This window comes from Mus musculus, chromosome 9 (genome assembly GCF_000001635.26).
Source record: "Mus musculus strain C57BL/6J chromosome 9, GRCm38.p6 C57BL/6J".
Lineage (NCBI taxonomy): Eukaryota > Metazoa > Chordata > Mammalia > Rodentia > Muridae > Mus > Mus musculus.
The window spans coordinates 94,667,085-94,682,069 of NC_000075.6; the positions used below are offsets into that span (position 1 = coordinate 94,667,085).

The window sequence follows — 14,985 nt, forward strand, 5'->3', positions numbered from 1 at the left end:
CAGTTCACAACAGGTTTTGAGAAAGGGATTGGAAAGCTTCAGTAGTTTCTCTTGGGTCCTTGCTTTGCGTTCCACAGTTGTGCTGCTTAGCTTTTTTTGGTTGTTTTTGTTTTGTTTTGTTTTCTCAATTGGATACTAGCTGGGGTCATCTGGGAAAAGGGATCTTGGTTGACAAAATGCCTGTGTTAGATTGCCTGTTTGGCAAGTCTGTGTGCTATTTTCTCAATTAGTGATTGATGTGGGATCACCTAGCCCTCTGCAGAGTAGCGTTACTCCTGGGCACATGGTCCTAAGTGAGCCCATGGGGAGGGTTCCTCTGTGGCCTCTGCATCAATTCTTGTATCCAGGTTCCTGCCCCAACTTCCTTTTATGAGAGACTATGATCTGGATGTACGAGCCAAATAAACTTTCCTCGCCAAGTTGTTTTTGATCATCACAATCCAAAGCTAGTTAAGACAACCGCTGTGTTTTGAGTTCCAAACCAGGTTCCTGTGAGCTTGTGGCTTGAAGGGTTATCGTCATCAGGTGCCAGCACAGTGCCGTCATTTCCAGTTGATAATCGTCCATCTGTCAGCATCTATCTCCTTAATATAGACAGCACAGCACTTAGTAATGTTGGGAACCTTGGCTATTCCTGTAATTAGTTGTTCTAGTTTTACTAGGACCCAGAACTGTTACTGTTGGTTAGTGTCTGGGGTCAGGCAGCTCTGGTTACTAGGTTTCTTATCCAAAGAACTGAAAACACGGTTCACACAGATTCACAAAGGAAGCAAGGTAGCTGGATGGGAGCAAGGCCACAGTGCAGATTGTTGAGGGAGACACCGTCAACACTGACAGCTGGCCTCAGGACAGCACTCATTGAATCATGAGAAGGACCAGAAGAATGCTTGCAAGGGTTCGTTCTCTCCACTGAACCCACGGACCCAGGGAATCGAACTCAAGTCATCAGGTTTGGCAGCAAGTACCTTTACTCAACCGAGCCATCTCGCCAGCCCTCTCCTTTCTTTTAACAAATGAAAATTTACGGTCTTCCCAGAGACGCCTTGGATGGGATTGTAAACTGATAATATGAAAAAACAAACAAACAAACAAAAAATTAGTTACAGAGTTGAATCAGAGAGTTAGAACCAGTCTTTTGCTTGTAAATGATGTTTTGAGAGTCCTAGCTTTTACAACTGGAAAGGTAGAGAGGCCATGTGTCCTTATGCCTCAAGAAAACAGCTTTCCATTTTAATGTTCCCAGTGAAGCGTCTCTATGGACGAGAAATACTGTCTTTGTTCCAAATCGTCCTAGCCAACTGCTGTTGACAGTGCTGCCATTCTCCATGCTCCAGGCAGCAGGCTTGGGCCAGGCTTCCAGGTGAGGCCTTCCTTTCTCTACCCACAATTCCTTCATCTTCCTACACTGCCTTATTTCAACAGCAAGCTTAAAGCTTTTGAAAAGCTTGTAGAGTCAGGCAAACAATCTCCTGCTCCTTCTCACCCACTTCCTGGGTCTCTTCACAGGAAGAGGGAAAGAGATGTGGTAAGACAATCGAAGAGCAAGTCTGCCTTAAAAGCAGCAAAACCAGGAAGTTCTCTCGTTTTTGAATTTGCATTATCTTGTAAATCTAACGACTCACCTGTGGGTTTTTGAATACGGAAGGTGAGGCTGCTGGCAAATGCTTGCAAGCAATAGCTGACAGGCTTCAAGACAACTCCAGTATTAGTCATCACAGAGATGCGTGCCAAAAGGGACCATGGGTAAAAACATCTGCTGTGCACACAGATGCCCCCTGCTGAGCCAAGCACACAGAGAAAACCAACTCCAGCTCGGAGTTGCATAAGCAAAGAGGCTGAGGCACTGGAGTGCTTGATGCTCTCCCAGAGTGGGAAATTAGCTTTCCGATGGGTAGTTACCTTCCAGTGTCTATGTAGCTCAGGGAGACCTTGAATTCACAGCGATCCTCTTGCCTCAGCTTCCTGAACGCTAGAGTTACAGGTCTGTAAGACCATAATATTATTATGTGTTTGTCTCAAAGCCTTTAGTGTCATATTTTTTTCAGGGTGCCTTACAATACAGAAATGGAATTCTAATTCTATCAGAATAGAAGCCAGACATTAACACTCGTCCATTTTACCATGTGGTGAGATGTGGGGGTCTCCACAGCAGACCTGGCTGCATGGTGACTGATTGGTAAAGACAAGGAAATCTTGATGTTTGCCTAGGAAGCAGAAGAACTGGAGGTACCAGTCTTAAACACCTCCCTCTCCCTTTTCTCCCTCCCTCCCTTCTTCCCTCCATCCTCCACCTTCTCTATCTCTCTTCCTTTTTTTCTTCAACAAATTTAAATAGCACCGTTAAAGGACTGGGGCTAGACTTTTCTTTTTGATTATTTTAGTTGACCGGCAATTATAAAAAGTCAGAGAATCGTGCACTGGATCTGTGCCTCTCAACTTCAGAAATAGTCCTGTGAAATCATACCTGTCAATCCTCCCCTGGGAGGCTGTGGTGGGAGGGGAGAAACCTGAGTAGGTGAAGTTAAGGGTCTGGACTTGCCCTTTTGAATCTGAAAACTATTGATGTGCCGGGTTGAACTGTCTTACTATCAATGTACAATTTGCCAGTTGCATACAGACTAAGAAATCATGCTGGAAACAGGAGGGCCACGAGTCTGGACATCAGCATCTTGCTGGCAGATTTGACCAGTGTGGAAGATCTCTTTCCAGAGTGAATCATTTAAAGACAGAATCTTTTATGATGAAACCACCCTCTGGAGTTTGAAAAGAGACGGGGCTGCTTTAAGAGAGAAACAGGAAGTTGTAACGAGAAGCCGGTCTGAATGCTAAGCCATCTGAATTGCTTGCGAAGTAGCAACAAAGTAGCAGCGTTTATTCTGAAATTCTGTGGGCGCCAGTCTATCCTAGGCAACCCTCATCTAAGGGCTCATCCCTTGTCCAGGGATTTCTCTGAGCATCACAGTCGGTCGAGTGGAGAATGGCTGGGCAGCTTCGGTTTACGTCAGGGAAGGATGAAGATCATTTTCAACACCAGGGAGCAGTGGAGCTACTCGCGTTTAATTTTTTGCTCATCCTTACCATTTTAACAATCTGGTTATTTAAAAATCACCGATTCCGCTTCTTGCATGAGACTGGAGGGGCGATGGTGTATGGTGAGTGTGTAAATGGTGGGGTAGATGTGTAACTTGTTGCCTGGGCGTAGTAATTAGAGACTTGTGCTCAGATGGCAAAGTGCAGAAAGTGAGGGGAACATGCTGATTGAAGTGTCATTAGCTCAGCGAGAGGTGCCGCAGTGTTAGGGATGCTAACCTCTTTCCAGAGGAGCGGCAGAAATTCCGCCTGACCACAGAGCAGCTGTCACAGTGACAGGCTCTGAGGCAGCACAGTATGTGAGTCTGTTGACAGCTGCAGTCCTTTGTCATGCGGGGAGTCATGGAGCGCTAGTCATGGTAGTAGGTTGTGGTGGCAATGCAGTCAGTCAGCGCAGCCTCTTCCACAGGCAGCCAGAGGAGCCAGGCAAAGTTAAGGGAATGGCTTCAGACTGCATGGAGGAAATACCCTTTCAACTATTTTCAAGAAGAAATACTCGTAGAAACAGACCCCACCCTTGTAATGGGAATAATTGTGTCCAAATCCTTTTTCATCCTGTGAACACTATTTTAGCTTCTGATAATAAAAGTGTTAAACCAAGAATTTCCTATTTAACATTTTCCATTGCTTAGCCTGATTTAATATGGTCTTGTTTATAATACTTATTTGTGTTCTCACACCACACACACACTTCTCTCTCTCTCTCTCTCTCTCTCTCTCTCTCTCTCTCTCTCTCTCTCTCTCCCTCTCCCTCTCTCTCCTCTCTCTCTCCCTCTCTCTCTCCCTCTCTCTCCCCCTTTCTCTCTCTCTCATTTTAGACAGGTCTCACTCTATAGACAAGGTTGGCCTCAGACTCACAGTGATCTTCCTGCTTCAACCTCCTGGGTGCTGGAATAATATGTATAAGTAAGAACACCCAATTCTTTAAACTACAGAGGGGAAAAAAGGTTTTAATTTAAGGTTTAACCTCCCAAAGTGATGCTCTTTCTGTGCAAGTTACCATGGCATCCATCATTTTTGGGAAGTTTAATAAAATGTGATTATGGAGTTTGTACAGACTAGCCTGGTTTATCTAGTTTATTAAGATGAGCTACAAGGCACTAGCACTGAGCTGGTACTGAGACAAATTGTCTCACTACCAACTGACTTCATGACCCTTATCCTACCAAGTAAAAGGTAACAGCTTTGAACATAATGGGAACAGTCAAGGGCTGCCAAAACGGATAGCAAAGAACATACTTTTTGACTTCTCCTTCTTTTTGGAGGAGGCCCTTTTATATGTCTGGGCTCCAGGGAAACAAGATGAGGGCACCTTTCATGTGCTAAGCGTGTGATGGACTGATGTTAACAAGGAATGGTCCTGAAGGGAAAGCATGAGATAGCCTACCCTTGAGCCACTTGAGCTGTAGGACAGACCGTTAAGGCCATGTAGTGCAGCTTGCTTTCTCGAAGCCAATTCAGAGCTCCACTAAGTTTCTTTGTACTGAAGGTCCTACAGCACACAGCAAAACTTTTCAGGGTGGGAGAGACAGGCCAAAAGAGAAGGGCACAGCGCTTTCAGAGGCCGAGCCCTAGACGTGAGTCATTCTCCCTTTCTCCATAATCGATTTACCAGGAGCTTTCTCTATCTTGGGTAATAAATAATCAAAAAGATGCAGGGTGTAATCTGAGAAGCCAGAAACACTGTCATCCTAAGCATCAGATCAAAGGGCTGTGCATATTTTAGCGATACAACACATAGTTAAGATTAAACCCTTACTGGAAGGGAAGATTTCTCCATGTGCTTGAATTATAACAGTTTTTTTTTTTTTATCAATTTTCTTCTCTGTGGTAGGGATATTGTTTTATAAAAGTAGTTAAACTTTGACTTAAATAATTCTTGATTAGATTTAGTTAATAATGGTTGTCCCTGCACTGAACAGTCAAGCATGGTGGTCCTCCCCAAGCTGAACAGTCAAGCATGGTGGTCCTCCCCAAGCTGAAGAGTCAAGCATGGTAGTCCTCCCCAAGCTGAAGAGTCAAGCATGTTAGTCCTCCCCAAGCTGAAGAGTCAAGCATGGTGGTCCTCCCCAAGCTGAAGAGTCAAGCATGGTGGTCCTCCCCAAGCTGAAGAGTCAAGCATGGTAGTCCTCCCCAAGCTGAAGAGTCAAGCATGGTAGTCCTCCCCATGTGTTTTCATACATTTCAAGCTGTTAATGAGGTTCTTGTTCATTTCAAGGGTAAACTCTGAAAATAATTCATTAAGATGGCTTCCACAGACTTCTAGGATAAGCATTTTTTCAAAATGCTTTACTGAAGTGCTTAGTGTAGACTTTCTGTCAGGGATGTAATGAAATAGTCAAACTAAAACCCAGGAGAACGAGGAACTCTAAGGAACAACTTTTAGTAGTAAGAGGGAGAGAATTCCAAAGGTTTAGTCTCTGTAAATGAATAAGCAGTTCGTACAGTTGTAAGGAATCTTAGAGAATGGAATCCTCGTTGTGCAGAGGAAGTGGGGCTTAGATGGAGGTCATGGTAGTGGCTGGTGCTGAGCTGGGGTCCAGCACGTCTTTTAATCAGAGATGCTGAGACAGTAATAAGTAACTTCCTTCAGGGATATTCCAGGGAGTGTGTGTATGTGTGTGTGTGAGCAGGGGTGGGAGGATGGTGGAGAAATGAGGATGTTCCAAATATATGATCCTGTTGTAAACCTTTAAGGCTTGGCCATCTAGTTTCTTCTCCAGGGGGTCTGACAAAGTAAAATTTCAGGGTAAACCCTTTCTCCATCTGAGGAAGCAAGACATTGTTTCTGCAGTAGTCTGGCTAAAGGCATAATGAAAACCAATGGAGAAGACGACAAACGTAGACTTTTTCTTGTTTTCTGAAGACAGACACTTTAGAGTAGCCTGGGACAGATCTCTCCATCCTGCTGTTAATCAATATGCTGACCGTTAATGTCTGTTCTGGCTTTTAGTCCCATTTAAGTGATTATTACCGCTGCTTATTCTTTCCAGTCTTGCCATAGAGCACCTCGGATAGTTTGCCTTTCCCTTTGGGCTCATCAAAGAATTAGGTGACCAGCCCCTACCTCTCTGGCTGCGGCTCTTGCCTTCATCAACTGCTCACACAAACCATTTGCCCTTATACTGAGAGCAGTACTTTCTTCAGGCACCACAGTACCTGTATTCCCTCAGCCCAGTCCCCAACATGCCTCCCTGAGGGCATTCTGGTGACCTGTGCCAAATGTCCCTTAGAAGATGTAATAGATGCTGATACATTTAATCAGTGTACTTAGGAATCCAATTAAAAAAAAATTCTAGGGATCAGAGGCTTAGAAAATGAGCAGTTACAGGATAAACAAGGAGCAAGGTAACCAAGCAGAATGTTCAACTGTTCTTTCATAATTATTGTTAGAAACAATTTTCAAGTCGTTAACCTTAAAATATCATATGCAGGGTTGTAGAGGCCAAGAAGTTTCCTCTGTGATGATTGGAAATAAAACTGAAGACCCAAATACAAGTAATTGCTTATACAAAAAATAATAAAATAAAAAGTCTTCTCTCATTATTATGGGTCATGGGTGCTTTTTATAAATTAGCAGTGTCATTGTAGAAATATTTTTGCTCTGCCAGGCACAGTAAAGCGTAATTGTCGCGCATGACTTCCTATGGCTCCAGTTATTTCAAAATGGAAGAATAAGCAACAGCCATAATCATTTAAACTGGACTAAAAGCCAGAATGAGCGTTAATGGTCAAAATATTGATTGACAGCAGCTGGGACACTTAGTGCTGCTTAATTTGGGGCCTAGATTCATCTCCGAGGTACTCATTAGAAAGCACTTGCTCCTTGGTCCCTGATAGCATCAAGGAATCCATTTTAACTCCCTAGGGGATGTCACATCTTGTAGAACATTTGTAATGGCATACCTTTGAGGACTGGGATTTAAGATTAAGGACAGAACAATTTAAAAATCTTAGAGTTCTACCTTTGATTTTTTGTTTGTTTGTTTGTTTGTTTTAACCATCATCTAATATAGAGACTGTCCTGGATTCATGCAGAAGTTAGTTCATCATTTAGTTGGGACCAAAGAAATCCCAGGCCTCTATAGTTAGACTTTTGAGCTTATCCAAAGTTCTGTCACTTTCAAACGTTTTCTGGTCCTTTAAGGGTATTCTTCCCTAAGCTTAATAGAACAATTTAACTTAATCAACAGCTAGTTCTCCCCTCCCAGGTTTAAAGAAACTATAGTTACAAAAACATCTTTCCCCAAATCCTGTGGAGGTACCGATTTCACCTCAGTCTTTCTCAGAGGTTCCCAGCTGAAAATGGATTGCTTGATATGATGTGTCTCCACTTTATTGGTTCAGTTTTGCTCTGTCGCCAATCAGCCTGCATCCCTAGCTGACAGCCCTATAGGGGATGCTCATCACCACTGCCCACCCACATCTGCCTGAGCTGTCCTTCCGCACATTGTCTGTTGAAACCTGGCAAACTCTGTGGAGAAAGCAGGATGTCTTGCTCTAGTCCATGGTTTAATTTCTGATCTGAGTTTTCTCATCTGTGAAATGGGCAGGCAATAAACTCCCTTACACCTTCAACACTTCTCCAAACTTCAAGCCAAGCCAGACTTCAGTCAGACATCTTGGAGCTACTTCCCTTAAACCCAGTAGCTTTCTCCTGGGAATCAAACCGGCAACAATGAAGTCTAATAGTTTCTCCTGACATGGTTTTCCTTAACAATGGCTCACCACTCTTAGTTCCTCTGGACCTGTTTTGATTCTAATTGGGTGCTCAGTAAGTCTTACTGATCCTGCTGGAACAGTGAGTTGACAAAGCAACTTCATCAGAGTGGCTGGGGAAGGCTGTGTACATCTATCTCTCTAGGATCCTTTCTCACCAACCCAGAGTGTCTCTGTCTTAACCTGAAGGATCTCCAGGAAGAGCAGTTAAGTTCTAGAGTGCAACATAGTCAATTTGTTCTCCATTGTGCTACGAAAAGCTTTATTTATTCGCTTTGGAGATCTGCCCAAGTTTTTTCACACTGTATAGTGTTGCTAAATTAAATAAGTAGAATTACTGAATCAAGGGCACTTCTTCCTACCTGAGATGTTATGTTGGGGCATGCCAATACACACCTGTAATTCTAGCTCTTGGGAGGCAGAGGCAGGAGGATCAACACAAATTCATTTCACATTACCCTGACTTACATAGTAAGTTATTGGTCAATGAAGGCTATGCAGTGCAGCTCTATTAAAAAAAACAAAACAAAACAAAACAAAACAAACAAACAGACAAAGAAACAAAGAGGGGAAGGATTTTTTTTTTGTAAAATCACCTTTCTATGCTAAATAAGCCTGTGTATTGTGCTGGGGTTCTAAACCTTTAGACTTGTGCAGCTTTGGCCTGGCTGCCCCAGTCCCTCTTCATTGCTCCTCTCTGAATGGTCTGAAGGGTTACTGATGGCACACACTAAGAGAAGGGGTTTGTCACTCAAGCTATTTATGAGTTATTATCTAGAATATAATTGAATTAAATTCATATGGGTAGTGATAGGGAATATTAACATTTGTTATCTCAAAAAGTAGATATATAATTTTAAAAACTAGCTAATGCAGATAACTCATCTAATGCAAAATTAGACTTTACACATATTGACCAGTTTAATCCTTACAGCAGTCATTTCTCAGATGAGGAAAATTGAACAACAGAGATTCAAGTAACTTTCCTAATGTCACACAAAGACTAGAGTCCAGGTTCGGGAGTCAAAGCTTGCCAGTTTGGTTCTATGTAGTTTCTTGGTAATGTAAGTGTGTGCATGTGTATGTGTGTTTCTGTATGTGTGTGCACAAGTGAATAAAGAAGGATTATTGCTTTCATGCTACAGATAAGGAATCTAATACTCAGAGACACAAAGTAACTGGTAACAGTTGGGAACGGGGTGCTGGGGGGGGGGCTATGTTTCAGACTCAGGACGCCTGTGTTATTCCACCAGCCATAAGCATTCACTCTAGAACATCTGCTATTGTTAGCAAAGGTTTATTCTGTTCCCGGCAATGGTACCTGTGCTGGATAGTTTTATGCCAAGTTGACACAAGCTAAAGTCTTCTGAGAGGAAGGAACCTCAACTTAAGATCAGGCTGCAGGCAAGCCTGCAAGGTATCACCTTAATTAGTGTCTGATGGGGAGGGCTCAGCCCAATGTGATGGTGCCATCCCTGGGCTGATTGGCCATTGGTTCTATAAGAAAGCAGGCTGAGCAAGCCATGGTTAGAAAGCCAGTAAGCAGCCCTGCTGTAAGCCCTCTGTGTCAGCATCTGCCTCCAAGTGCCTGCCCTGTTCAAGTTCCTGTCCTGGCTTCCTTCAACAATGAACAACAATATGGAAGTGTAAGCCAAATAAACCCCAAATCCCCAAGTTACTTTGATCATGGTCTTTCATCACAGCAATAAAAACCCTAATTAAGACACTACCTTTGGAAGTTTACAAAATAAATACAAAGAGGGGATTAGAAAATGTATAAGCTGCTGCACAGAGTTGGTGGGAACATGTTTCAAAGCTTATCAGAGTGTCCCAATTAAGTTAGTTGGGGATTGCTGTTGGCAGGGGCAGTTTGGTTCCTTTCTTACCTGAAGATCCAGAAATGGTAGTATCTGGACAAAAAAGCCCAATGTAACCCAGTGGAAGCAATACTGTGACTTCCCATTCATGCTATGTAGCTGGACCTACAGTATCCCAGGGCAGGTGGCAAGGCTGCCTGGAAACAGCCACCCACATCCCGGAGAAACTACCTTGCCAGTTGCCTCATTTGGGTTGTAAACACCCATGGATGTCAGAATGTGTGTAGCAGATGCTTTATAGAGCTTGAGAAAAGAGATCGGACTTATGTAAATCATAGAAAGAAGGAGTCAGGGCTTTCTTCAAATGTGAGCTTGACTAAGTTTAATTGTTGGAATAGTCTGAAGGATGGTAACTTTTATCTCTGGGGCCTCAGAACCCTGAAAGCATCCTGGTGAGTCTGACACTGTTGATCTTGATGGAGTTGGAAGGCTGTAGTTCTAATCCTATTGGCTACTGGAGGGAACTACTGTCTATATACTGTTTTATGTATAGTGCTTTTAGCAGCCTGAATAGCATCATCAGCTAAAGACCAATGATCAGAAGAGACAAGTGGCTAGGATCAAAACCACTGACAAAACCAGCTGTGTATCTACAGCCTTCTAGTGCTTCACAGAGGGAAGGAATTCAACAGACAGGTGCTAGTTTTATGTCCTACCATCTTCCCCACCCCATTAGGGTGGAAACCATCTCCCTTCTGGGGAGCCACTTTCACTATCTACATTATGCTACTACTGGGGAAATGATAGATTGCTTTGTGTAGAACTATAAAGTAAGAACCCGTTGTTTAGCCAATATATATCTAGTTAGACCCTCTTGTCTACAGTTCTGCTGATGGCCTGTAAGGATGATGACAAGCTATTAGCTGTAAAAAAGCTGGTGCCTGAAGTAGTTTCCAGAGAAAAAATAATCTATAATACATGCTAGAAATCTGAGAACCCAAGCTGCGTAGTGGTGGTGCATGCCTTTAATTCTATCACTCGAGAGGCAGAGGCAGGCGGATCTCTGAGAATTTGGTGCAAGCCTGGTATACAAAGTGAGTTCCAGGATATCCAGGGTTACAAAAAGAGACTCTGTCTCACACCCCCCAAAAGAAAAAAAATCCCAGAGATGTGAGTGTTGTGTTGTAGGCATGTATGTGTATATATATATGTGCATGGGATATTGAGTGTTACCTAATGTGTACCAAGGATGGATGGTAGACATGTGGTAGCTTACACTGGAGACAATATGATAGCTGGACTTCTGATATTTTCCATGAGTCTTTCACACAATGATAAATATTTTGGAGTTGTCCCCAGGTGGGAAGCTTCATGGATGTCTTCTATCTGGGTGTTTGTGGGGGCCTCTCTGACTGGCAGGCGTCTCACTCTAGTTATGACTCCATTATAAGACTGTTTCTCCACCAGGGCAAGTCCACAGTGAACAGTGTGAGGTGATACACTGTGTCCCTTTTAGAAACACCCACACTCTGCACTCTGCTTTCAAATTTAGAAGGTTGGTAGGAGGGCAGGGAAAGAAACAAAAGCCTTAAATAACAGAAAGCATCACACACACACACACACACACACACACACACACACACACACACACACACACACATTTCCTTTTGGTATCTGAATAATCTCAGGGCTAAAACTAAATTACTAAGCCAGAACTTGTTGGGAAATGCATTCAGACATCGATATCCAAATCTTTGTCATCTCTTTAAACCACAGAATGCTGATAAGTCAAAAAAAAAAAAAAACCTATCAGATAAGAAGTTAAAAGTATCAGAGATGCAGTTCAGCTCCAGTGCTTGTAAATGCTTCCACTGTCACACTCAAACCTGCTCTATTGACCTCACACGTCACCCCTGCTGCCTGATTGTCCAATCCTTGCTGTGCTGCCTCTGCATGCACACACTGTTGTGTGTCTCCTGACCTCTTGCACATCCTTAAACATCTCCGAGAAGCTCCCTCCAGTGCCCTGAGGACAGGGCTAGTGGTGTTTCCTTTAGATTCCCTGGGTCTTGTTTTTAGGGCTGGGAATGCAGGTCAGTATCAGTGCTTGCCTGGTACGTACAAAACCTGGGCTCTAGTCAACAAGTGATGGAAACCTTGACCCCTGAACATCACCCCCCCCCCCATACTCACACAGATGCTTCTCTGTGTTCCTGTCTCTTATTTTATGAAGCTCCCTCTCAAGGATTCCTTCACGTGTCATTGGCTGAGCTAAGGTAACATAATATTCCAGAGCCAATTGTCAGCAAGGGGAAGAAAGAAGGTGCCTGGAGCTAAGGATGAAGTCAGTTTACCTGGAGCACATGGCCAAAATAGGCATAGAAATAGGCAGCCAACAACCATAACAAAGTACCAAACCCCCAAACCCCCCAAACCAGGGCATTTTCTATGTGGGGTGTGTGTGTGTGTGTGTGTGTGTGTGTGCAATATCAGCTCCTAGTGAGGTGCTAGCAAGAGGACCATGAGTTTGAGACCCTGTCACAAAAGAAACAAATAGAACTTTGTTAAGTGAAGGGACAGAGAGAGAGAGAGAGAGAGATAACAAAGATAGTTTTAGGGGACATATCACAGGTAGAGATGCTCAGGGATTCACCTACTTGGTTTAGAGAAGGGGCAGTGTCCTCGCTCAACACACAGAGGCTCAGCTCCAGCACCCAGCTGTCCTGCAGTCTCCATGTAGGTGTGTGTGGCTTCCAAGTCCTTGCAAACTCCATGTGGCACTTGAGTGGATGCTCTACAGTATTCCATACAGGACATAAAGTATGTAGTCTATAAATCTCACACCCACAGCTGGGCAGGCTATGCCCCTCATCTCCAGGGAGCCACCATTCCTACAAAAGAGAGTCACAAGGGAGCTGGAGTTGTGCTTTGTCCTATTGTGGGGCACTATGGGTGACTACAAAAGCTCAGAAGAGACTGGGATAGCTCTGTATTTTAAAAAACCACTTGCTGTCTGCTGCCATTTATGATTTTGTCTAAATATTAAAGCCTTGTCCATATTTCTCTAACCAAAGCCCTGATAGAGTAACATTTCTGTACCATATTGAATATCAGTAAGACTCAAGACACTTGGCTGTGAAATGAGGTTTATAGTGAGACAGCTATAGTACCTGATTCTGAGAGGATGTTAGCATGCTAGCATTCCAAGGGAGGAAAAGGCCAGTCGGCTGCTGGCACAGTCTAACGTTTCTCGGGATAAGAACGTTTTATACTCATTTCTTTCTGGCTCACACACGCTGCAGAACATCTTATACATCAGTGGCAGGCAAATAGAAAAGAGTGCCTAATGAGATAAGAGGGAATCCAAATGTCAGGGCTGGTGTTTCTGAACGATCCTTGGCGGGAGCACCCCAGAAGCTCCTTGCTCTTCCTGTCCTCTCTCCTCTCTTTGTCATAGAGTCTCATGTAGCCTAGTCTTACCTTGAACTCTTCATCATCTCTCAAAGCCTCCATCCTTCAAGGGCTGGGATTACACATCACTACCTCTCTGCTCTTTCATGCTCTGACATGGTGTAGCTGCCTGCCAGACATCTGCTGGATGACAGTTGTGTAGAAAGCCCGCAAGGACAGGAACATCACAGCATTTGTTGAGGTCCCCCTTCTCTAGGACACTTTAAAATCCCTGTGATGGGTGAACTACATAGCAGACCCCTTTCCTCCTGACTTCAAAGGAGTTTGCGCTTAGTTGGAAATAATCCAACTACAAGTCTGCCTAAAGTGTTTGTCTTTTCTGGAGGAAAGGAGACGAATCATAGCACAGAGCCTCTGCCTTAAACGGTTCATTGTGTATCCAAGGTCTGAAGGATGCGGGCTGTCATAGGACTGGCTCCTGATACCGCGCGGCTCACACTATGTGAGCTGCACTCAGGTGAGAGAGATCTGTGTACACGGGCTCCGGGCTCCGATAGAGCGTATGTTTGCCAAGGCGAGACCCAAGGACCTTTTTCAGGTACTGGGCGCTCTGAGAGTAAATCTCTGTCCTGGGCTTGTGTAGAGCTGAGGGAAGTCAAGATTCTTCTCCCCACTCCAGGGGTTCAGACACTCAGGCTTGACAAAGCTCTCATGTTTCTTAATTGCCGATTGTCTGAGAAGGAAATGCCAACTCCTCTCAAAGAAGTGGGTGGGGTCTCAGAGACCACCTCTGAGTGAGTGCTGTGAGAGACCAAGGTCACGGCTGTGGGCTGTGAGCGCATGCTCTGGGAGGCGGTCCCCTTACTGAGTCAAGATAGCTCCTTTGCTTCCGATTTTCTTATTTTTCAATGGGAGTGGTGTTCTGCTGCCACGGTGTCCAGTCTTCTATCTATCTGTGATAGGGTGATGGGCACTTTCCTTGTCCAGTATCTTAGTGTGGATATGAAAGCAATCCCTTCTGCTCAGAGTTCTCTTCCTCTTGCAGTAGGCCTGTACCTCTCATCCACTCCCATGCAGTCTTGCCAGCACAGCGTGTGTGAGAGCTCGCCACACCATCTTTGTGTCAGCATCCGCCCAGCTCACTGAGTTTGCCTGCGAAAAACTGTGGGAGGCTGCGTGGGAGCGCCTGGCCTCTGACCAGCAAGGACTGGCCAGCTGCTGCTCCTGCAGCCTGGGCGTGCTAGCCATGATGGCTCTGCAAACCGCCAACACTTGATCCCTTCCAACACTTGGGGTTTGGAGCAAACTAGGGCCAGAACCTCTTGGCTCATATGTTAAGTTGGATCCTATAAAAAGGAAGTGCTGGAAGAGATTAACTATAGAAAATAATTTACTACAGGAAGCTTCTTTGAGAGAAAATGGGGAGGGGGATGAGAACTTCAAAATAAGTGTCTGTCTTTGATGTTGGACCAACATTTATGGAGAAACAAAAGGAAGTGAGGTTGTACAGGGGGCCGTTAGCATACATTACAATCCCAAGAAAGGTTTGGAAAAGTTCAAGGGAGACTTTACCCATGATTGGCTTCAGAGTGGTCCCCAGCCTTAGTAAACCCACTGGGCACAGACATTGGCTGGATCTAGAATGCCTCTGCATGAATGTGCTGATAGATCATGGGGTGCAGGAGCTATGGCCATGCCAACTGCCCTCTTCTCAGAGCTGTGTATTCATAGCTAATGTATCTGGTTTGTTGTTGTTGTTGTTGTTTTGTTTTTTTCTGTCTGCAAATGTATCCTCCATTCACAGTGTTTCTTATTCAAGTCTGAGACCCAAGCTGGTACAGGACCAGGCAGGACCCCTCAGTTTTTGAGACCTTATGTGACCTTAACCACACCAAGGAACATGCATTTGCTGTTAAGGCAAGAACTTGGCTTTCCATACTTAAGAATT

The 14,985-nt window shown here is 44.2% G+C and overlaps 1 protein-coding gene across 2 annotated transcripts in view; it reads left to right on the forward strand.

The window, feature by feature from the left end:
• The first annotated feature begins 2,472 nt into the window (after nt 1-2,472).
• Nucleotides 2,473-14,985, forward strand: part of Slc9a9 (solute carrier family 9 (sodium/hydrogen exchanger), member 9) — a 560,897-nt gene continuing 548,384 nt past the window's right edge. Inside the window, exon 1 of one of the 2 annotated variants that reach the window (XR_003947936.1) lies at nt 2,473-3,152. Coding sequence is in view for 1 of the 2 variants with exons in the window: in NM_177909.5 (NP_808577.3) it covers nt 2,978-3,152 (175 nt within the window). In the remaining variant the exon portion in view is untranslated. The remainder of the gene's footprint in view (nt 3,153-14,985) is intronic. The other variant, NM_177909.5, reaches the window with a different exon arrangement.